This window comes from Saccoglossus kowalevskii, chromosome 22, assembly GCF_978046115.1.
Source record: "Saccoglossus kowalevskii chromosome 22, keSacKowa6.1, whole genome shotgun sequence".
Taxonomy (NCBI): domain Eukaryota; kingdom Metazoa; phylum Hemichordata; class Enteropneusta; family Harrimaniidae; genus Saccoglossus; species Saccoglossus kowalevskii.
The window spans coordinates 1,884,964-1,911,587 of record NC_140662.1 but is presented as its reverse complement, the minus strand read 5'-3'; the positions used below and the strand labels follow the sequence as shown (position 1 = coordinate 1,911,587).

The 26,624-nt window shown below is 34.9% G+C and overlaps 1 protein-coding gene across 1 annotated transcript in view; it reads right to left on the bottom strand.

Annotated features, from left to right (window-relative positions):
- LOC102810291 (A-type potassium channel modulatory protein DPP6-like) overlaps nt 1-26,624 on the bottom strand; it is a 149,221-nt gene that overhangs the window by 5,105 nt on the left and 117,492 nt on the right. Inside the window, exons 9-16 of the mRNA XM_085496111.1 lie at nt 23,244-23,496; nt 20,349-20,520; nt 17,883-17,990; nt 8,408-8,547; nt 4,364-4,705; nt 3,873-4,067; nt 3,008-3,062; nt 1,125-1,221 (exon numbers count right to left, since the gene is read on the bottom strand). Coding sequence (XP_085352237.1) covers nt 1,125-1,221; nt 3,008-3,062; nt 3,873-4,067; nt 4,364-4,705; nt 8,408-8,547; nt 17,883-17,990; nt 20,349-20,520; nt 23,244-23,496 — 1,362 coding nt within the window. The remainder of the gene's footprint in view (nt 1-1,124; nt 1,222-3,007; nt 3,063-3,872; nt 4,068-4,363; nt 4,706-8,407; nt 8,548-17,882; nt 17,991-20,348; nt 20,521-23,243; nt 23,497-26,624) is intronic.

The window sequence follows — 26,624 nt, the reverse complement described above, 5'->3', positions numbered from 1 at the left end:
TCAACAAAAAACTACTAATTTTCTAACCGTAAAGAAAAATATATAAGGTTTTCTTTTGAGAAATCAATACATCGCTTTCATGTACATGTGTGTAGCTTTAGCCATTGTCATGGCCATTTTTCAACAATTTCTGAATAGTTTTGGATACACCAGACAGTGTTCTGATTGGTTACTTAAGAGCTAGGATTGGCCTATCAGAACAAGGACATAGTGGATCAACTCTTGCTTGAAAACATTTTAAAAATAAGTAAGATTGTTTTCCATTAAGAAATGCATCTAAATTTTCAACTTAAAATTTCTTTTATACATTTTATCACCAACTAAATTAAAACCAATGAATATTGCATTAAAATCAAATATAATTTTTGATCACCTGGAAATACCAAAATCAATTAAAAATAAATTTCTTTAGAATTTGAAATGTTCATTACGGTATCAAATGCCTTAAACATAGAATAAATACGGTATCATATTCATCTAATAATTCTAATTTAGATAAATATGGATCAAAAGTCCAAAATCAAGTTGGGAAGAGATTCTTCAACAATGTGGCTGTAGGTCAGTTCTGAAGTCCACGACTAAAATGTTATGGCAACAAATTTCAATAATTGTTTTTACACTTATTTTGATTATAAAAAGTTAAATAACTATTTCAATGTATGTTTTTTTTTTATTTATTAAGTTAATGATGAACCAGAGAATAAGGTTAACTATTGTAAAATTTGTTTCTACATTATTTAGCAGATTTTAATAATTGATTGGTTTTTGAAATTTTGACCGAAAGTAAAATTGTGCTGTTTTTTGTTCTTCAAAATTTCACATATCGGTACATCAGATTTTTCTTCCTGTAACAATAGTTTGACTCTAATTTAGGCTTTAATTAATGATAGTAAATGGTGTTATGAATACTGGAAGTATGAAAACATCTTGCAAGAATAACTTGCTTTCTAACAGCATTGCTGATTATTCAGTCATGATTCAAGTTCATATTATCATAAATGAATATTTTAGAGCAATCACTGGATTCTCTGTCTGCCATGTTTACCAACCAGTCAGAATATTATGTGATTCTACTAACATTTGTGATAACATAGTGTATTGCATTTCTGTCAGATTGAACTCACCATAATATCTCCAGTCTGTTACTGGACTGACTGACATTGCACAGTTAAATGTCTCACCAGTAGCCAATGCCATTGCTGAAGCGAAGCCACCATAAGACTACAAGAGAAAAGCATATTCATTCTCAATTTACATGATACTATGTGAAGAAGGCAATGTCTGTATTTCATGTTGTTATACATCTTTCACCAAAAACATTTTATGATAAGCAATAATTGTATTGTTGATAATTGACATGACAGTTTTTGCATCTACACATGGACACTGTAGCACATGAAGAACATAAAATTGTTTAACTGAATGCAAATATTTGCACAGGAAAAACTTTTCTTTCGCTTTTCTCATAAAATTTGTATACAACTTATATATTGTGTGTTTTTTAAATGACTCTTATTAAAGACAATAATAGTTGTAGACAGACAATTAAATGATGGAAAATTATTCAGAATGTTAACTGCAACAATTTTGTTCAAAGTGTCAACACATTATATACAAATCAATGGATACCAATTTGTTTGAGATATGGCAATGTTAATTCCAGAAAGAGATGAAATTTCTGTCAAAAACATGAATAAATTTGTGAAAAAGAAGTTGTCATTGTAATTCACAAATATACAAAAGCAAACATTTGATACAAGAAGGAAGGGAGTGTCACATCACATGTGTTACTAGACACTCTGTATGTATAGAAGAGCCATACAAAACTGTAAAACTACAGTTGATATAAAACACACCTAGCAAGGTATGAATCAACATGCAAAACACCCTACCACTGGTAACTACAACTGTATCAGATGCATGTAGCTATCATCAACAATAAATATTTCAAAGGAGTTGATAAAATGATGCGTTTTCACCCTGATAGAACATCTCCTTAATGGTATAAAGCTGTATTTTACTACTAGCTGAACTGAACTGGGTGACTGTCAATGACGTTGTAAGCTACAAACAAAGATGTCATTTGAAATTTTGTGCAACAATTGCTATAAGCGATTGATCAGAAATTGTGCATATGTATGCCATGATGGACAATCAAAGTACCGGTATAAAGTTTGAATTATGTATGCCATGAAGGACAATCAAAGTACCGGTATAAAGTTTGAATTATGTATGCCATGAAGGACAATCAAAGTACCGGTATAAAGTTTGAATTGTGTATGCTGTGATGGACAATCAAAGTACCAGTATAAAGTTTGAATTGTGTATGCCGTGATGGACAATCAAAGTACCGGTATAAAGTTTGAATTGTGTATGCCGCGATGGACAATCAAAGTACCAGTATAAAGTTTGAATTGTGTTGCTCAAAGCATGAGACGTATAGAATTTGTCAAAAACAAAATAGCTGCCAGTCTGTTTCCGCACTTGCCATAATATTTTATTTTAGTGTATTTTTACTACAAAAATGGCTGCCATTTAGCCATCTTTGACAAACTCACAATATCACCACATGTATTGTATAAGGTATAAGTACATGTGAGGTTTGATGATAATTGGTTGAGGAATGCACGGACACTAAGCAAACAAAACCAGTCAGTCAATCATTTCACATCAATTCAAGGTTGATTGAATAAAATTTGTGAATTTTAGACATGCCTAAGATGATGACAAATTGAGTTTCTTGAGACAAAATGGCCATTACTTGTCAAAATAGTCACATGATTGGTTGATAAAACTATATTGTTATCCTCCAAGCATATTTCTTGGCTCTAAAATCATTCAAGAGACTTAGACTGTAGCTAATAATAAATGAATGTATTGCATTTTTTTCAATGCGTTTTCCACTGGTGGAGAAGCTGTAACTCTGCTCTTTTCATAAAACTTGCATATCAAATTATTAGTCTCTCTAATGAATGATGATTAACATAAATTGAATAATAAAACTCACCCATCCCCATATCGCAGCTTTATTGCTATCAATATAACTCAGCTCTTTTATATACCTGAAATACAAAGACAATGTACAATTTTATATACAATACAAAACCTGGCATACCAACAAGCCCATTTGCTGAAATAGCTCTACAGTTTTGGGATCCTTGTATACATTACCCAAGGGAAAATATATGTTTATGTTGTATGTATTAGAGACAAGCAGCCTCTTGGTTGAGATAGCTCAGCTGTTAGCAATGCACATTCCAATTAAAGAACAGAAGATATCATTAGAAAATAAACAATCAAAGCAATCTGATTTGCTGTTTTCAACAAGAATTTGAAAATATCACTTTTTACCCAAAATTACAAAAATATTCATCAAAATTAGAGAATTAAAGATATCATCATGAAATGAACAAATCTGAAAGGGGTCCACATGTAGTACCTATATGTATAATATCAAAGCAATTGAACTTGTGGTTTTTAAAAAGAAGTCGAAAATATCACTTTTTACCAAAAATGACAAAAATATTCATCAAAACTGGAGAATTGAAATTATAATCACAAAATAAATAAATCAAAGAGAGGTCAACCCAAGGTTCAGGCTTATAGTTTTTAATAAGTTGAAAAAGAAAAAGTTTACACGGATGCCATCGGACAATCACTCACAAGATAAGCTCCACTCAACAAAGTTAACAGTAGAACTAAAAAAACGTCTTGGATGATGCACAGATCTATCAAAGGGCACTTTCATAAATGTAACTAACAGAAACAAAATTATTTATATTTATGCACACAATAAGGTAGGATATTGTGGAAAAAACTGATTCATCACAGAACTTTAAATTTCTTAGCACCAATAAAAAGAAATGACTTACTCTGCACCCTGCATTTGATCTTCGATTTCAACTGTTCCAAATTTTTTATAAAGCTCAAACAAGTAGTTATCACCATAGTTACCAGCACCACGACCATCAATACTAGCCACAATAACATTATATTGACTAGCCAAATATGCTGGCCAACCTAGCTGAAATGTTTCCTGTACCTTTTGACTTCCTGGTCCACCATAGCTGCAAACAATTTTACCAGTACAATGCCGGTATTACTTTATAAATTAACATACTCATCAATGTTTACAATTATACCAGTACAATACCGGTATTACTTTATAAATTAACATACTCATCAATGTTTACAATTATACCAGTACAATACCGGTATTACTTTATAAATTAACATACTCATCAATGTTTACAAGTCTTATTTCAGTTATTGTTATTCAATTAATACTCAGTACCAGCAATTAGGTCAGTGATAGATTTGATTTCTTACATAAATGTAACAAGTAATGAGTTGTATTACTTACACATCTACCAGTAAGGCATGTTTCCGTGCATTATCCATATTAGCTGGCAACGTCAACTGAGCATTCATTATGTATCCTTCAATTGGAATCTCTAAGTATTTCTTGGTAGGAACAGCTTTTCTTTTCAGCTTGTTTGCAACCTTGGCATTGCTCTCAAGCATGTACATAATAGACAGGTCTAATGCACTGTATAGTATGGATTGAGGAAGACCAGCGCCCTCACAGTTCAACACAAACCAATTAGTATTTTGACTGAAAGTGGCATCGGCAAAGGTACATTCTGTGGTGGTCACATTACAACTCATACATACTGGCTGTGCTGTGTCCTTGTTAGTTCCAACACTTTAAAAGAAACACACTGACAATTTAGTATATATTGTCAAAATTTAACTGATTTTCACACTGGGTACTTGACTTCAGTTAAATTTTGTTTCAAATATGTTTTCTTGCAATAGTATAGTGAATGTGTCAAGACATGATAGTTAGATGACTGGTGTACTTACTACCATAGATGTCAATAGTGAATGTGTCAAGACATGATAGTTAGATGACTGGTGTACTTACTACCATACATGTCAATAGTGAATGTGTCAAGACATGATAGTTAGATGACTGGTGTACTTACTACCATAGATGTCAATAGTGAATGTGTCAAGACATGATAGTTAGATGACTGGTGTACTTACTACCACAGATGTCAATAGTGAATGTGTCAAGACATGATAGTTAGATGACTGGTGTACTTACTACCATAGGTATCAATAGTGAATGTGTCAAGACATGATAGTTAGATGACTGGTGTACTTACTACCATAGATGTCAATAGTGAATGTGTCAAGACATGATAGTTAGATGACTGGTGTACTTACTACCATACATGTCAATAGTGAATGTGTCAAGACATGATAGTTAGATGACTGGTGTACTTACTACCATAGATGTCAATAGTGAATGTGTCAAGACATGATAGTTAGATGACTGGTGTACTTACTACCACAGATGTCAATAGTGAATGTGTCAAGACATGATAGTTAGATGACTGGTGTACTTACTACCATAGGTATCAATAGTGAATGTGTCAAGACATGATAGTTAGATGACTGGTGTACTTACTACCATAGGTATCAATAGTGAATGTGTCAAGACATGATAGTTAGATGACTGGTGTACTTACTACCATAGATGTCAATAGTGAATGTGTCAAGACATGATAGTTAGATGACTGGTGTACTTACTACCATAGATGTCAATAGTGAATGTGTCAAGACATGATAGTTAGATGACTGGTGTACTTACTACCACAGATGTCAATAGTGAATGTGTCAAGACATGATAGTTAGATGACTGGTGTACTTACTACCATAGGTATCAATAGTGAATGTGTCAAGACATGATAGTTAGATGACTGGTGTACTTACTACCATAGATGTCAATAGTGAATGTGTCAAGACATGATAGTTAGATGATTGGTGTACTTACTACCATAGGTATCAATAGTGAATGTGTCAAGACATGATAGTTAGAAGACTGGTGTACTTACTACCATAGGTATCAATAGTGAATGTGTCAAGACATGATAGTTAGATGACTGGTGTACTTACTACCATAGGTATCAATAGTGAATGTGTCAAGACATGATAGTTAGATGATTGGTGTACTTACTACCATAGGTATCAATAGTGAATGTGTCAAGACATGATAGTTAGATGATTGGTGTACTTACTACCATAGGTATCAATAGTGAATGTGTCAAGACATGATAGTTAGATGACTGGTGTACTTACTACCATAGGTATCAATAGTGAATGTGTCAAGACATGATAGTTAGATGACTGGTGTACTTACTACCACAGATGTCAATAGTGAATGTGTCAAGACATGATAGTTAGATGATTGGTGTACTTACTACCATAGATGTCAATAGTGAATGTGTCACGACATGATAGTTAGATGACTGGTGTACTTACTACCATAGATGTCAATAGTGAATGTGTCACGACATGATAGTTAGATGACTGGTGTACTTACTACCATAGATATCAATAGTGAATGTGTCAAGACATGATAGTTAGATGATTGGTGTACTTACTACCATAGGTATCAATAGTTAATGTGTCAAGACATGATAGTTAGATGACTGGTGTACTTACTACCATAGATGTCAATAGTGAATGTGTCAAGACATGATAGTTAGATGACTGGTGTACTTACTACCATAGATATCAATAGTGAATGTGTCAAGACATGATAGTTAGATGACTGGTGTACTTACTACCATAGGTATCAATAGTGAATGTGTCAAGACATGATAGTTAGATGACTGGTGTACTTACTACCATAGGTATCAATAGTGAATGTGTCAAGACATGATAGTTAGATGACTGGTGTACTTACTACCACAGATGTCAATAGTGAATGTGTCAAGACATGATAGTTAGATGATTGGTGTACTTACTACCATAGATGTCAATAGTGAATGTGTCACGACATGATAGTTAGATGACTGGTGTACTTACTACCATAGATATCAATAGTGAATGTGTCAAGACATGATAGTTAGATGACTGGTGTACTTACTACCATAGATGTCAATAGTGAATGTGTCACGACATGATAGTTAGATGACTGGTGTACTTACTACGATAGATATCAATAGTGAATGTGTCAAGACATGATAGTTAGATGACTGGTGTACTTACTACCATAGATATCAATAGTGAATGTGTCAAGACATGATAGTTAGATGACTGGTGTACTTACTACCATAGATGTCAATAGTGAATGTGTCAAGACATGATAGTTAGATGACTGGTGTACTTACTACCATAGATGTCAAGACATGATAGTTAGATGACTGGTGTACTTACTACCATAGATATCAATAGTGAATGTGTCAAGACATGATAGTTAGATGACTGGTGTACTTACTACCATAGATGTCAAGACATGATAGTTAGATGACTGGTGTACTTACTACCATAGATATCAATAGTGAATGTGTCAAGACATGATAGTTAGATGACTGGTGTACTTACTACCACAGATGTCAAGACATGATAGTTAGATGACTGGTGTACTTACTACCATAGATGTCAAGACATGATAGTTAGATGACTGGTGTACTTACTACCATAGATGTCAAGACATGATAGTTAGATGACTGGTGTACTTACTACCATAGATGTCAATAGTGAATGTGTCAAGACATGATAGTTAGATGACTGGTGTACTTACTACCATAGATGTCAAGACATGATAGTTAGATGACTGGTGTACTTACTACCATAGATGTCAAGACATGATAGTTAGATGACTGGTGTACTTACTACCATAGATGTCAATAGTGAATGTGTCAAGACATGATAGTTAGATGACTGGTGTACTTACTACCATAGATGTCAATAGTGAATGTGTCAAGACATGATAGTTAGATGACTGGTGTACTTACTACCATAGATGTCAATAGTGAATGTGTCAAGACATGATAGTTAGATGACTGGTGTACTTACTACCATAGATGTCAATAGTGAATGTGTCAAGACATGATAGTTAGATGACTGGTGTACTTTCTACCATAGATGTCAAGACATGATAGTTAGATGACTGGTGTACTTACTACCATAGATGTCAAGACATGATAGTTAGATGACTGGTGTACTTACTACCATAGATGTCAATAGTGAATGTGTCAAGACATGATAGTTAGATGACTGGTGTACTTACTACCATAGATGTCAATAGTGAATGTGTCAAGACATGATAGTTAGATGACTGGTGTACTTACTACCATAGATGTCAAGACATGATAGTTAGATGACTGGTGTACTTACTACCATAGATGTCAAGACATGATAGTTAGATGACTGGTGTACTTACTACCATAGATGTCAAGACATGATAGTTAGATGACTGGTGTACTTACTACCATAGGTATCAATAGTGAATGTGTCAAGACATGATAGTTAGATGACTGGTGTACTTACTACCACAGATGTCAATAGTGAATGTGTCAAGACATGATAGTTAGATGACTGGTGTACTTACTACCATAGATGTCTGGTCGATGGTGAAGGGAACTGATTACTGGTGTAATAAACTCTGTCATTCTCTTCATCGTATGCAATTATTTTATCAACTGTCCATGCACCGTCTGTCAAAAATGTAACACTTCCTTTCTGCTCTCCCTAAAAAACAACAGGCATAATTTATAATTGTATTGTAGACAAAGATGAATGAATGTTTGCAAAAAATGAACTGTTATAATGCTGAAAAGTGGGAACTCTGAGCCAGTCATGCATTCAAATTCTGCCTTTGCTTTGTGCTTAAATGCAACTAACCTACGAAGTATGTACCATCAAAATCCAATTAAAAACATTGGTTTTTGTTACAATCATGCACAAAACTGAAAAAAATAGATTTAAATCATAAAATCAGGACAGTTATTGTACATATGTGGAATTCTATTTGAATTAGGTAACTACTATGCATGGATTTCAATCAAAAACTAATCTGGTCTGTGCATTATTCTATAGCAACTAACAGCTACATTTCATTGAAATCCAAAAAGTGCTTCATGACAGATGTCAATCATAACAGGGTACATTTTTTTGTAACTGCAATTATCCATGATTCACACATGGAGTAAAAAATTGCTCACTTGTTCTGAAGGGTACAAGACACACAGACAAGTAACCAAGTGTTCAGATGCTAAAAACTAATTATACTTTTATACTAAGTTGGGCTCAGTGGTTGTTGATGATTTGAATGTTAAGATAAGTAACTGAAGTTATTATTAGCAATTAAAACACCTGATTCCCAATATCATCACACGAATTGGTCAAAATGTGGTCACATGGGAGTCATGCAATGACTAGTTAATGACCGCTGCTGAGAATATACAGAATTAATGACTCATGCAGTTCTGAGTATCTTTATAGCACTTGTGCAGCTTTGTTTGTTTGTTTATATTATGGCGCCATTGCCTACAACTCCATTTCTGTCTGTGCTGGATCTCCCTCAGAGCCAAATTTTCATTTGAAATACAGTGTTTTACACTGATGCTTGAAAAAGAAAACTGAGAGTAGTATTCTCAAACAGGTCTGCCATCGCAAGGCACCTGTTTAGTAAACAACCTAAAGTGATACTAACAAACAATTCAAAGCTGTGACTGTACAGCTGAAAAAAATGGGAAAGCTAAAGTATAGAACCTGATGACCTGAAGAAACTTTACTACATTGATATTCTCAGCAATGAAAATGATTTCAGAGGTAAGTAAATTTGTTGTTAATCGTGTTGTTGAGGTTGTAAAAACCTATGCAGAATATCAAGGATATGTTTGCTGTTGCTATGTTGTCAGATGGTTTTGAATATATTTACCCAGCAACCGATGAGTTGGACAAAAACCATGGAATTAATTACGGCATTAGTGATATGATTAGTGAAGGTTACATTTATGTCGTTTATTTGTATTGATTATTGTTTTTTATTTTATCAGCATCAAACAAAATTAAATCATTTATTTCATTTTATGTTAATAAAATATTTTTATATTTGTTATATTTTTCAGGCACAATTAGATATCAGATTCTGGCATTTAAGAAATATATCAGCAAATTGAAATGAGAAATGCCAGCTGTGTGGCAGCACCCTTAGATGGAAAGTCAACCCTTCATTAGGACATAACACATAACATAATGACAATTATTACATATGTACTGCAGTTTATTTTGATTCGTCCCTGAAATCAAAATCGGTATTTCCACAACCCATATGCAAATGAGGTCTGCGAGCAAACAAAGTAGTCCCTTCAGGAGTACAGTTTTTCGAAATAAACAATATTTAGAAGTATGATATTTTCCCCTTGGTGTACATGAATATACTTGCCGAGTGAAATGAAATTTGAACAACAGTAATGGTACTTTCAGGCAGTCACTTATTTTGGTCTAACTAATTTGCATATCACCCATGCAATAATGTTTTCGGTATTTTCACGGTCGATATGCAAATGAACATGGTATTTTCATTGGCTACCGAACTATTTTTATTTTGTAAACACATTTTCGTCTGCTATTTTTATCCAGTTCAAATCGTTCAACAACATTTTTGGCATGTCAGGTGTACATCACATGGAATACTACGATTGGGAGAACTTAATGTATGTTGACCACCTGGAAACTGAGTTTTATAAACCTTGAAGGGCTTTCAGAAGATCCACCAGCAGTAAAATCATCGATTACTATCCAGCCGCAACCGTCAGCATCGAGATGCGGTGTATTCTGCTGTACGGCCGCAGGATACACCGCATCACTCGTGAAAATAACTTCCATACGCAACGAAAGCCACGGGGAGGGTGTGGGGTTCTGTCATAGTACACACAGCTATCCCAGAAATACACAAGGTACTCCATACACACAACATTGTTTGCTATATTAGATGGCTGTCATCAAGGACGGTACATCATTAGGACATAACACATAACATAATGACAAGTACACACAGCTATCCCAGAAATACACAAGGTACTCCATACACCAGGTATGTACGACCTAGAAATAGTGCTGTATGCGAGTACCAAGTTGCGAGTCGCAAGTAGCAAAATATGCCATATGCTAGTGGTAAAAACGGCATATGCGAGTGGTAAAATGTATCGTTTGCTAGTAGCAAAAAAGCCCTATGCGAGGGGTAATACAAAGAGGGGAGGCAAGGGGGGTAGCTGGTACGGTTTTACGGAAAATAAAAAGGGCTTTTTACAATTTACAAGGGAAAAAAAGACGTTTTTACAGTTTACAGTGTTAAAAAAAAGGAACATTGAATAGTTCGAAGAGCTCTCCGGCTCAAATTCTCCGCCATTGCTGCGCCATGTGAAGAGATGCACGCGCATATTACCCTCGTAATGCTCTTCATTCGGTTAGAGGGCCTTTTACGTCTTGACATTCAATTTTCTAGTGAATTGTCATCTAGTTGTTTTACAGTTTCTATAATGTAATTTCCCTGGATTATTCTTTACGATTTTTTTTATTTGGATGTAAATTCTTGTACGTACCGAGAAAAATGACACATTTTTACAGTGTACGAAAAAATAGTTGATCGATTACGTTGTACGTCTAGCCTGTGATTACAGAATTACGGAATTTATTTTTTCAATTTACGTAGTACGAAAAAAAAAATATTGCTTTTTCTACTTGTACAAATAAAGTGGTTAGGTCGAAGTATTTGGGGCATTGAGGCTAAGTCTTCTACTAGCATTTACCCATGAAAATTGTCTCTCTATCCTGACCAAGCAACGGCAGACGCTTCTTTGTTTCAATTTGTTTCAATTCAAATTTGATCCTGGTTGCGTGTAAATACATTCCATGTGTGAGGGACGTCTCGTAAACATGCGGACATACCACTCAACATGCACTTTATTTCTTTATTACGTACTATGTATTATGGAATTGTGTGCTAGTTAACACTTGGGTTGTGGCAAATTTAACACCTCTCCGAGGTGTGACTACTTTTGAAACCTGCCATTGTCTTCATTTAAACGGCGGCGCGTCACACAAGAATTCTGTGACCCTTCAGTGAACATGCACCCGTTACTAACTACACTTATAATTCTATGATTCTTTAATCGCTGACCACGTGTTCATACTAATTTTACCGAAAGAAAAAACAATTTTCACATGTTATACGGAGTGTGCTGGCTGGTCATGGCCGTTTATTAAATTATTGTGCTTTCACGTTTCCTGTGCAATTTCGTGAAGAGCAGACATCGATTCTATGCAAACGACTGAACGAACTTTTTTGATACAGCATCATGCCAATCTCAACCAACCATGTACACATCATTTCATAACCATGCTAAATATTTGATTTTACTGTGATAAAACACAATTGAACGTACGTTGTTATATTATAAGCAAACGTTACAAGCCTTTGTATTACCCCTCGCATAGGGCTTTTTTGCTACTAACAAACGATACATTTTACCACTCGCATATGCCGTTTTTACCACTAGCATATGGCATATTTTGCTACTTGCGACTCGCAACTTGGTACTCGCATACGGCACTATTTCTAGGTCGTACATAATTCCATACACACAACATTGTTTGCTATATTAGATGGCTGTCATCAAGGACGGCACATCATTAGGACATAACACATAACATAATGACAAGTACACACAGCTATCCCAGAAATACACAAGGTACTCCATACACACAACATTGTTTGCTATATTAGATGGCTGTCATCAAGAAAGGCACATCATTAGGACATAACACATAACATAATGACAAGTACACACAGCTATCCCAGAACTACACAAGGTACTCCATACACACAACATTGTTTGCTATATTAGATGGCTGTCATCAAGGACGGCACATCATTAGGACATAACACATAACATAATGACAAGTACACACAGCTAATCCAGAAATACACAAGGTACTCCATACACACAACATTGTTTGCTATATTAGATGGCTGTCATCAAGGACGGCACATCATTAGGACATAACACATAACATGATGACAAGTACACACAGCTAATCCAGAAATACACAAGGTACTCCATACGCACAACATTGTTTGCTATATTAGATGGCTGTCATCAAGGACGGCACATCATTAGGACATAACACATAACATAATGACAAGTACACACAGCTATCCCAGAAATACACAAGATACTCCATACGCACAACATTGTTTGCTATATTAGATGGCTGTCATCAAGGACGGCACATCATTAGGACATAACACATAACATAATGACAAGTACACACAGCTATCCCAGAAATAAACAAGGTACTCCATACGCACAACATTGTTTGCTATATTAGATGGCTGTCATCAAGGACGGCACATCATTAGGACATAACACATAACATAATGACAAGTACACACAGCTATCCCAGAAATACACAAGGTACTCCATACACACAACATTGTTTGCTATATTAGATGGCTGTCATCAAGGACGGCACATCATTAGGACATAACATAATGACAAGTACACACAGCTATCCCAGAAATACACAAGGTACTCCATACACACAACATTGTTTGCTATATTAGATGGCTGTCATCAAGGATGGCACATCATTAGGACATAACACATAACATAATGACAAGTACACACAGCTATCCCAGAAATACACTAGGTACTCCATACACACAACATTGTTTGTTATATTAGATGGCTGTCATCAAGGACGGCACATCATTAGGACATAACACATAACATAATGACAAGTACACACAGCTATCCCAGATATACACAAGGTACTCCATACGCACAACATTGTTTGCTATATTAGATGGCTGTCATCAAGGACGGCACATCATTAGGACATAACACATAACATAATGACAAGTACACACAGCTATCCCAGAAATACACAAGGTACTCCATACACACAACATTGTTTGCTATATTAGATGGCTGTCATCAAGGATGGCACATCATTAGGACATAACACATAACATAATGACAAGTACACACAGCTATCCCAGAAATACACTAGGTACTCCATACACACAACATTGTTTGTTATATTAGATGGCTGTCATCAAGGACGGCACATCATTAGGACATAACACATAACATAATGACAAGTACACACAGCTATCCCAGAAATACACAAGGTACTCCATACGCACAACATTGTTTGCTATATTAGATGGCTGTCATCAAGGACGGCACATCATTAGGACATAACACATAACATAATGACAAGTACACACAGCTATCCCAGAAATACACAAGGTACTCCATACACACAACATTGTTTGCTATATTAGATGGCTGTCATCAAGGACGGCACATCATTAGGACATAACACATAACATAATGACAAGTACACACAGCTATCCCAGAAATACACAAGATACTCCATATGCACAACATTGTTTGCTACATTAGATGGCTGTCATCAAGGACGGCACATCATTAGGACATAACACATAACATAATGACAAATACACACAGCTATCCCAGAAATACACAAGGTACTCCATACACACAACATTGTTTGCTATATTAGATGGCTGTCATCAAGGACGGCACATCATTAGGACATAACACATAACATAATGACAAGTACACACAGCTATCCCAGAAATACACAAGGTACTCCATACACACAACATTGTTTGCTATATTAGATGGCTGTCATCAAGGACGGCACATCATTAGGACATAACACATAACATAATGACAAGTACACACAGCTATCCCAGAAATACACAAGATACTCCATACGCACAACATTGTTTGCTATATTAGATGGCTGTCATCAAGGACGGCACATCATTAGGACATAACACATAACATAATGACAAGTACACACAGCTATCCCAGAAATACACAAGGTACTCCATACGCACAACATTGTTTGCTATATTAGATGGCTGTCATCAAGAACGGCACATCATTAGGACATAACACATAACATAATGACAAGTACACACAGCTAATCCAGAAATACACAAGGTACTCCATACACACAACATTGTTTGCTATATTAGATGGCTGTCATCAAGGACGGCACATCATTAGGACATAACACATAACATAATGACAAGTACACACAGCTATCCCGAAAATACACAAGGTACTCCATACGCACAACATTGTTTGCTATATTAGATGGCTGTCATCAAGGACGGCACATCATTAGGACATAACACATAACATAATGACAAGTACACACAGCTATCCCAGAAATACACAAGGTACTCCATACGCACAACATTGTTTGCTATATTAGATGGCTGTCATCAAGGACGGCACATCATTAGGACATAACACATAACACAATGACAAGTACACACAGCTATCCCAGAAATACACAAGATACTCCATACGCACAACATTGTTTGCTACATTAGATGGCTGTCATCAAGGACGGCACATCATTAGGACATAACACATAACATAATGTCAAGTACACACAGCTATCCCAGAAATACACAAGGTACTCCATACACACAACATTGTTTGCTATATTAGATGGCTGTCATCAAGGACGGCACATCATTAGGACATAACACATAACATAATGACAAGTACACACAGCTATCCCAGAAATACACAAGGTACTCCATACACACAACATTGTTTGCTATATTAGATGGCTGTCATCAAGGACGGCACATCATTAGGACATAACACATAACATAATGACAAGTACACACAGCTATCCCAGAAATACACAAGGTACTCCATACACACAACATTGTTTGCTATATTAGATGGCTGTCATCAAGGACGGCACATCATTAGGACATAACACATAACATAATGACAAGTACACACAGCTATCCCAGAAATACACAAGGTACTCCATACACACAACATTGTTTGCTATATTAGATGGCTGTCATCAAGGACGGCACATCATTAGGACATAGCACATAACATAATGACAAGTACACACAGCTATCCCAGAAATACACAAGGTACTCCATATGCACAACATTGTTTGCTATATTAGATGGCTGTCATCAAGGACGGCACATCATTAGGACATAACACATAACATAATGACAAGTACACACAGCTATCCCAGAAATACACAAGGTACTCCATACGCACAACATTGTTTGCTATATTAGATGGCTGTCATCAAGAATGGCATAACATAATGACAAGTACACACAGCTATCCCGGAAATACACAAGGTACTCCATACGCACAACATTGTTTGCTATATTAGATGGCTGTCATCAAGGACGGCACATCATTAGGACATAACACATAACATAATGACAAGTACACACAGCTATCCCAGAAATACACAAGGTACTCCATACGCACAACATTGTTTGCTATATTAGATGGCTGTCATCAAGGACGGCACATCATTAGGACATAACACATAACATAATGACAAGTACACACAGCTATCCCAGAAATACACAAGATACTCCATACGCACAACATTGTTTGCTACATTAGATGGCTGTCATCAAGGACGGCACATCATTAGGACATAACACATAACATAATGTGAAGTACACACAGCTATCCCAGAAATACACAAGGTACTCCATACACACAACATTGTTTGCTATATTAGATGGCTGTCATCAAGGACGGCACATCATTAGGACATAACACATAACATAATGACAAGTACACACAGCTATCCCAGAAATACACAAGGTACTCCATACACACAACATTGTTTGCTATATTAGATGGCTGTCATCAAGGACGGCACATCATTAGGACATAACATAATGACAAGTACACACAGCTATCCCAGAAATACACAAGGTACTCCATACACACAACATTGTTTGCTATATTAGATGGCTGTCATCAAGGACGGCACATCATTAGGACATAGCACATAACATAATGACAAGTACACACAGCTATCCCAGAAATACACAAGGTACTCCATATGCACAACATTGTTTGCTATATTAGATGGCTGTCATCAAGGACGGCACATCATTAGGACATAACACATAACATAATGACAAGTACACACAGCTATCCCAGAAATACACAAGGTACTCCATATGCACAACATTGTTTGCTATATTAGATGGCTGTCATCAAGGACGGCACATCATTAGGACATAACACATAACATAATGACAAGTACACACAGCTATCCCAGAAATACACAAGGTACTCCATACACACAACATTGTTTGCTACATTAGATGGCTGTCATCAAGGACGGCACATCATTAGGACATAACACATAACATAATGACAAGTACACACAGCTATCCCAGAAATACACAAGGTACTCCATACGCACAACATTGTTTGCTATATTAGATGGCTGTCATCAAGAACGGCACATCATTAGGACATAACACATAACATAATGACAAGTACACACAGCTATCCCAAAAATACACAAGGTACTCCATACGCACAACATTGTTTGCTATATTAGATGGCTGTCATCAAGGACGGCACATCATTAGGACATAACACATAACATAATGACAAGTACACACAGCTATCCCAGAAATACACAAGGTACTCCATACGCACAACATTGTTTGCTATATTAGATGGCTGTCATCAAGGACGGCACATCATTAGGACATAACACATAACATAATGACAAGTACACACAGCTATCCCAGAAATACACAAGGTACTCCATACGCACAACATTGTTTGCTATATTAGATGGCTGTCATCAAGGACGGCACATCATAAGAATTACTGGCAACATATTTTATAAACAATAACAGTAGTAGTTTGTTTATGTTTTATAATATACATGTATAAATATTGATACATCAATATGTCACAATAAAGAATACAAATGTTAAGATGTTCTTAATTGAATACATTGTTGTACGTATTTTATTTATTTGGTATTATAATAAAACAAATAGTTACCTCAGTGTTCGGTCAATATTCAGTTTAGATGTGCTTTGGGCAATAATTTCATCTAGAGGTCATCAAAACTGAATATTGACCTCCACCTTGGTAACTATTTGTATGTATATTGTTAATGCAATTTAGTATATAAAATGAGAAATTACTCACCTTTGGAGAAGTTACCATAGCAATATGTTGAAAATCACCTTTACTGTCTTGTTTCCGTCCAAGTTTAGTAAAATAAACTTCTCCATTTCTTTTCATTATCGGTGGAGGCTGCAGTTAAACACAAAGATCTTGTTACTTACTAGAAGAATTGTATACGACTAGCAATTTCTAATGTACTTCAATAAGCATTTTTATTTCTAAATAATACTTTGCAGAGGTAGATTTCCAGACATGGAAGTAACTGCTGTCTCTGAAATTGTTTGCTCTCATGATACAAGTGCAAAGCAGTATCCAAAACCTAATACTGCATGTTTATAAAGCAGGGCATATTGTACTTGCATTTATACTACTGAGTAAACCATTGGCTCCTACAATCAAGCTCAGAACATCCTCAGTGTGAACACTAACTACTGTACCATCACCCAGGTATTACGAGTATCTTTCACTAATATTTTTTTCAAACAAGTCACTGAGTATAATTAGTAAAATTAACATAAAGGTATGAGACTCAGATTATACAGCGCAAAACTGTTATGTGTATGCAATTCAACTCGTAGAAGTAGAAAATATCCTTTTTTACCAAAAATATTCACCAAAATTTGAGATTTGAAGATATCATCATGAAATGAACCAAACTAAGAGAGGTCTACACAAGCATTCAGACTTTTAGTTGTCAAAAAAAGGAAAAAGTTGACTCGGACGGCGGCGATGCTGAAGGAAAATCTCACATACATGTATGATAAGCTCTGCTCGACAATGGGCCATTCCAGTTTATATCTGCACCCCCCTGTTGATGTGGTCGGATTTCCAGCACTGTATGATGGGGAAAATACTTCGGAATTCCAACTGTATATGGAGAAACAGAATCTGGAAATCCAGACGAGTATAGAAAAAAAATTCCTGGAAATCCAGGCAGTTATGGCTACTAAATAAAATATGGCCTAGTTTATCTCGCCACATACCGGTTGATGAGGTTGGATTTCCAACAGTATGACTTGGAATTCTGACTGTATATGGTAAAAAAATTGGGCCAGTATGAAATAGTTATTACTGAAATTAGATAAGGATGGTGGCACAAATGAGTTCAACACTGTGAATCAGGACTAGTTTGGATTTCCATTATCAAATATAAAATTTTGAACTTGGTAAATTAGCATATGATGAGAGTTATATTTGGAAATCCTACTCTGTATGGTGGCACAATGGAACTCATCAACACCATAAGTAGAAACTATAGTTTTGGATTTCCATTACTGTATGGTGAATGGTGATTTGGAAATAAAACTTTGTATGACTTATACACCCATGGAAATTATACCCTGTATGAAGTAAACACACAAGCTCATCAACAGGGGGGATGCAGATATAAACTGGAATGGCCCGATTGTGTGGGTGCATTTTTCATGAGAAACTCACAACACAACATTTAATTTGATTTTTACATGACCAAGGACTGTGAATAACTTTGCCAGTAAAAATTATTTGAAAGAACCGTGTTTGCAATAGAAAAGAGAATAGTCTTTATCTATTTCCTACCTACAACAAATAATAGAATATTACTTATAAATTTGGAAAAAATACAAACTAACTACATAATTCACTCATGTCCAGTTCAAAACATTTGTAGTGTTATTTGTTCATACCATGTTTGAATAAAATTGGCCCTGTCCAGTCTGAGAAACGGCTGATGACACATCAAAATTTGTTTTGCACAAAAATAGCAGTGTTTGAAATTTGTCAAAACAGTTGTATCAGACAACAGGGCAGATAACTTTAAAAATTTACCAGCCCTGTTTATGTTTTCAATATTTTATTTACTTTTAATCTCTATATTTCATTCAATCAGTGTCACTGCAGTAAGAAAAATCTGATTCATAATCATTCATGGATTGTTTTTTATACTTGTTTTACGGTGCATGTTGCTTGTGTCAAAATGATCGCATCAGACTTCTAGGTACATAATTTTGACAACAATCATATTTACATTTTATTTATTTTCTCAAAAAATCTACCTGACCATAGGGTAACTTGAAATTTTCACCAGCTTGACTGAATAGTTACCTGTACCGGGCGTATGTGTGGGAAGTAATTACAAACACTGAAAATGGCCCAACAGTAAGTGAAGTTTCCGAACACAACTGAAGAAGACAATATTTAGACTATTGGTTGCCTAATCAAAATAAGTGTATCTGAGAATTGGTAGGATTATTAGTGATCTCACAATCCAAAATTTATTAGTTAGTGTATCAATTTTAAATTTCTCCTAATTACTTGCAAGAATGTTCACAAATTGTATACTAATTTGTTTATTCAATAGTTTATTTCCATTCAAGTGAAACATCTTCCCCTCACTCAAGTATATTCTTGAAAATTAAGTTAACTTGTTACCATGGGGACCATGTAAAGAATTCTAGTCTGTAGATGGTTATATATAAATACCGCCCTCCAGACACAAAAGTTGCTTACCATCATTAACCATCCATGATTCAATTTTTTCTCATAGCTGAGTTCACATACAGTATTTGCTTGACACAACATCACAACTTGGTGGTTTTGAGCTCTATTTGACCATATCACAGTAAAATAATTACTCTGTGACCATGAAACAGACCATAAGTAGAGGCCTTTGAAGTCTTCCCTGTTGATAATTCATAATGTCAGTGTTACAAGAAAATAAGTCTTTGCTCAAAATACACTGAGAAACAAAGTTAAGATTATTTCTATTGTTTTTTATAGTTTATAAGAGCAACCTAAAACAACATTAGTTTGCATTCTCAGTAAGCACTGTAGAGGGGGACAATTTACAACTGGTAGGTATACTGTAAGATACTTTATTTTTGCTGGAATTAATTTTCGCAATTTAAAGCAATTTGATGTTGCATGGATATTAGCAACATTTTCAAGTCACTGCTTTGTGAAGAATATAATACCTTCTGTTGTTAAGTTTGCATACTTACTGGGTTTTAAGTTAGCGTGGTTAGCCATCAACAAAATAAGTGAACATAAAACACAGTAATTAACTCCTAAACAGTATCAAATAATTACTCAGACAAACAGACAAGATATATCCTATAAAAACTCTTAGAGCACAATTTCCTTCTCAATTTTCAAGTAGACTTTTTTTTCTATACAGTAGCAATACAAGGAATTCAAACTCAAGACAGCAAGTGATCACTCTGACTGAGCATTGCAGGTCTATCAGGTACTTTGTTTCCGCTCATCACTCCATTATTCTTCTACATTACCTAACCGACATATACGGTTATACCATTACAATATGTAAATTTAAACAAGAGCCAGTACCGGTAATGAAATTCTAAAAATCCCTCTATTTTGGCATCATTCATTTTGATAATAGGGAAAGATTTCAAAAATAACACCAATCAAAGAAAGCTTAGAAAGAACTCCCGTGTGCTGAGAATATTGAAGACACATTAAAAATTAATTCAAAATTACTAGAACATGAGATATTAATGGAAAAGCTGAAAACTAATTATGTAAATCAGGTAACTAATATGAACAAAACGGAACAAAAAAAATTATGAATTATTATGCTAATTAGAGAATTAATATGAACAAATTTTAACCCAAAATTAATCAGGCCTGTCTATTGTCCTAGAGCATTTATGTACCAAATTTTATTCAAATGTGATGATCAGTAATTGAGATATCAGTAACAATTAATTATGTTAATTAGGTGATTAAAAAGCATAAATATTTACCAAAAACTAATTGGGTTTCTGCATAGTTCTCTTTAAAAGTTTCATTAAAATCCAATTTGTGGTTCTTTATATATCAGTGGAACATTATGCAAATTAGGTAATTAATATCCAATTAAAAATAATCAGGTGTCTGCATAATCCTAGAAGATCTATGTAGCAAGTCTCATTGAAATATGATGATTACTACTTGATATATCAAAAGCTGAAAATTAGGTAATTAATATGTACTCATATTACCCTAAAAACTATCAGGTCTGTGCAATGTCCTATGACATCTATGTACCAAGTGTCATTGAAATGTGATGATTACTACTTGAAATATCAAAAGCTGAAAATTAATTAATTATGCAAATTAGCTAATTAATATATACTGATATTACCCTAAAAACTATCAGGTCTGTGCAATGTCCTATGACATCTATGTACCAAATTTCATTGAAATGTGATGATTACTACTTGAAATATCAAAAGCTGAAAATTAATTAATTATGCAAATTAGCTAATTAATATATACTCATATTACCCTAAAAACTATCAGGTCTGTGCAGTGTTCTATGACATCTATGTACCAAGTGTCATTGAAATGTGATGATTACTTCTTGAAATATCAAAAGCTGAAAATTAATTATGAAAATTAGCTAATTAATATATACTGATATTACCCTAAAAACTATCAGGTTTGTGCAGTGTCCTATGACATCTATGTACCAAGTTTTATTGAAATGTGATGATTAGTATTTGAGATATCAGTGGAAAAGCCGAAAATTGATTAATCATTATGCAAATTAGGTAATTAATATTGCACAGATTTTTACCCAAAACTAATCAAATCTGCGCATTAGTTTGGAGCATCTGTGTGCCAAGTTTCATCAAAATCCAATGAGTGGTTCTTTAGATATCAGTGGAACAGCTAAAAATCAGCTAAATATGCATGGATTTTTACCAATACCTAATCAAATCTGCGCATTGGCCCAGAGCATCTATGCACCAAGTTTCATCAAAAACTGATGTATGGTTCTTGAGATATCAGTGGAACACACACACACACAGACACACTAACTGCAAAGACTCCCTTTTTGTGCTTCGCACATGGGAGTCAAAAAGCAGGTAAAATAGAATATTAAAACTTGCAGTGTTCTGTGTTGTACATTTTAGTTAAGTTATTGAAAACTGGGAGTAATTTATAAATGTGGTTAAAGCCAGAGAAACAATTCTTCTTCAAAGTCACTAGTTTCAAATTCTTATCAAATCTTAAACCTCAAAACCCCACAATTGTAGCCCAGGAACTTTTCATCTGTGATTTTCTATTATTTAACTATGGCTACCTATTGATGACAAATTTCAATGGTACATGTATTTGCATTGAACAAAAATTGCTGGTCATAAAGGGCTTAGGATGATGAAAATTCAATCACAAACAAATCTATAGGTGCTTCTTCATTTTAGACATTTGCTTGACAATCTTTTACATTGGAGATAATTGCTCATTAAATAGGAACAATTCACCATGTTTGAAAACAGTGCCCTCTGGTGGCAGGAATAGAAAAATTGTTTTTGCAAAAGTTAAAGAAAGCATAATCCTACATCTGACAAAACGTCTGATAAAGAACTTACTGAAGATAAAAAACAGACAACTTACAATTCTTGTAGTTCAGAAGGTGGATTAATGGTATATTCTTCTTTGGTGCTTGTGTCAAATAGTGTTAACTTAACAATTGGGTTATTGGATACACCAGCTTTTGGATATGGTATTCGCACTACGTTGTCGTATACACTGAAATCATAGTCTGTGTAGGCTGCTTGTTCTACAAAAGTGTCATCGAATGTAGCATAGCAAAAATACCTTCCATCCATGGACCACCAAATGGCATTGTTGTCAGAAAGAATTTCCTCTGTAACAGAAATATATGAAGGTGATAACAGTTGCCATGGTAACTTAAGGTACATTTAACTATAATTTGGATATTGAATTTAATGTAATGATCACTGGAACACAAACACCAATGACAGACGCCAATGGGTAATCCCTCATATGATCAGCTCCCCTCGACAAAGTTGACAGCAGAGCTAAAAGGACAATATCAGCAATCAGGAATCTCTGCAGAACATGTGAAGAGAACAAAGAATAATGCTCTACCATGTTGTGCTCAGCCTATTGTCTGATGTATTTTGTACACATTTGTATTTCAGTTAAGAGCAGAATGTTCCCCAGCAAATGACAAATAAAATGACAAGGATTTTCAACTTTAACTTTTTTTCATTACCAGACTTTTTTCTTATATATTCTTAAATATTTCTAGAAATGAACCCAAATTTGGAGCCAACAGACAAAATTTTAGTCAATTTTTAGTTTTTACTAAAAAAAGTTTGTCAATTTTTGTCCCAATCTTCTGAAAAACAGTGCAGACTATAAACAAGACTATTTTGTGAATTTGTGATGAAAATGTTAAGAATTAAATTGCTGATTCCAACCTAATCTTATTCATTTGTTCATTTCAATAAACTGTCCAGGTATGGTCTGATAACGTAAGGTACACATGTCATTTCAATAAACTGTCCAGGTATGGTCTGATAACATAAGGTACACATCAATCAATGAGAACATGTCATTTCAATAAACTGTCCAGGTATGGTCTGACAACATAAGGTACACATCAATCAATGAGAACATGTCATTTCAATAAACTGTCCAGGTATGGTCTGACAACATAAGGTACACATCAATCAATGAGAACATGTCATTTCAATAAACTGTCCAGGTATGGTCTGATAACATAAGGTACACATCAATCAATGAGAACATGTCATTTCAATAAACTGTCCAGGTATGGTCTGATAACATAAGGTACACATCAATCAATGAGAACATGTCATTTCAATAAACTGTGCAGGTATGGTCTGATAACATAAGGTACACATCAACCAATGAGAACATGTCATTTCAATAAACTGTCCAGGTATGGTCTGATAACATAAGGTACACATCAATCAATGAGAACATGTCATTTCAATAAACTGTCCAGGTATGGTCTGATAACATAAGGTACACATCAATCAATGAGAACATGTCATTTCAATAAACTGTCCAGGTATGGTCTGACAACATAAGGTACACATCAACCAATGAGAACATGTCATTTCAATAAACTGTCCAGGTATGGTCTGATAACATAAGGTACACATCAATCAATGAGAACATGTCATTTCAATAAACTGTCCAGGTATGGTCTGACAACATAAGGTACACATCAACCAATGAGAACATGTCATTTCAATAAACTGTCCAGGTATGGTCTGATAACATAAGGTACACATCAATCAATGAGAACATGTCATTTCAATAAACTGTCCAGGTATGGTCTGACAACATAAGGTACACATCAATCAATGAGAACATGTCATTTCAATAAACTGTCCAGGTATGGTCTAATAACATAAGGTACACATCAACCGATGAGAACATGTCATTTCAATAAACTGTCCAGGTATGGTATGATAACAGAAGGTACACATCAACCAATGAGAACATGTCATTTCAATAAACTGTCCAGGTATGGTATGATAACATAAGGTACACATCAACCGATGAGAACATGTCATTTCAATAAACTGTCCAGGTATGGTCTGATAACATAAGGTACACATCAATCAATGAGAACATGTCATTTCAATAAACTGTCCAGGTATGGTCTGACAACATAAGGTACACATCAACCAATGAGCACATGTTATTTCAATAAACTGTGCAGGTATGGTCTGATAACATAAGGTACACATCAATCAATGAGAACATGTCATTTCAATAAACTGTCCAGGTATGGTCTGATAACATAAGGTACACATCAACCAATGAAAACATGTCATTTCAATAAACTGTCCAGGTATGGTATGATAACATAAGGTACACATCAACCGATGAGAACATGTCATTTCAATAAACTGTCCAGGTATGGTCTGATAACATAAGGTACACATCAACCAATGAGAACATGTCATTTCAATAAACTGTCCAGGTATGGTATGATAACATAAGGTACACATCAACCGATGAGAACATGTCATTTCAATAAACTGTCCAGGTATGGTCTGATAACATAAGGTACACATCAACCAATGAGAACATGTCATTTCAATAAACTGTCCAGGTATGGTCTAATAACATAAGGTACACATCAACCAATGAGAACATGTCATTTCAATAAACTGTCCAGGTATGGTCTAATAACATAAGGTACACATCAACCAATGAAAACATGTCATTTCAATAAACTGTCCAGGTATGGTATGATAACATAAGGTACACATCAATCAATGAGAACATGTCATTTCAATAAACTGTCCAGGTATGGTCTGACAACATAAGGTACACATCAACCGATGAGAACATGTCATTTCAATAAACTGTCCAGGTATGGTCTGACAACATAAGGTACACATCAACCAATGAGAACATGTCATTTCAATAAACTGTCCAGGTATGGTCTGACAACATAAGGTACACATCAACCAATGAGAACATGTCATTTCAATAAACTGTCCAGGTATGGTCTGACAACATAAGGTACACATCAACCAATGAGAACATGTCATTTCAATAAACTGTCCAGGTATGGTCTGACAACATAAGGTACACATCAATCAATGAGAACATGTCATTTCAATAAACTGTCCAGGTATGGTATGATAACATAAGGTACACATCAACCAATGAGAACATGTCATTTCAATAAACTGTCCAGGTATGGTCTGACAACATAAGGTACACATCAACCGATGAGAACATGTCATTTCAATAAACTGTCCAGGTATGGTCTGATAACATAAGGTACACATCAACCAATGAGAACATGTCATTTCAATAAACTGTCCAGGTATGGTCTGACAACATAAGGTACACATCAACCGATGAGAACATGTCATTTCAATAAACTGTCCAGGTATGGTCTGACAACATAAGGTACACATCAACCGATGAGAACATGTCATTTCAATAAACTGTCCAGGTATGGTCTGATAACAT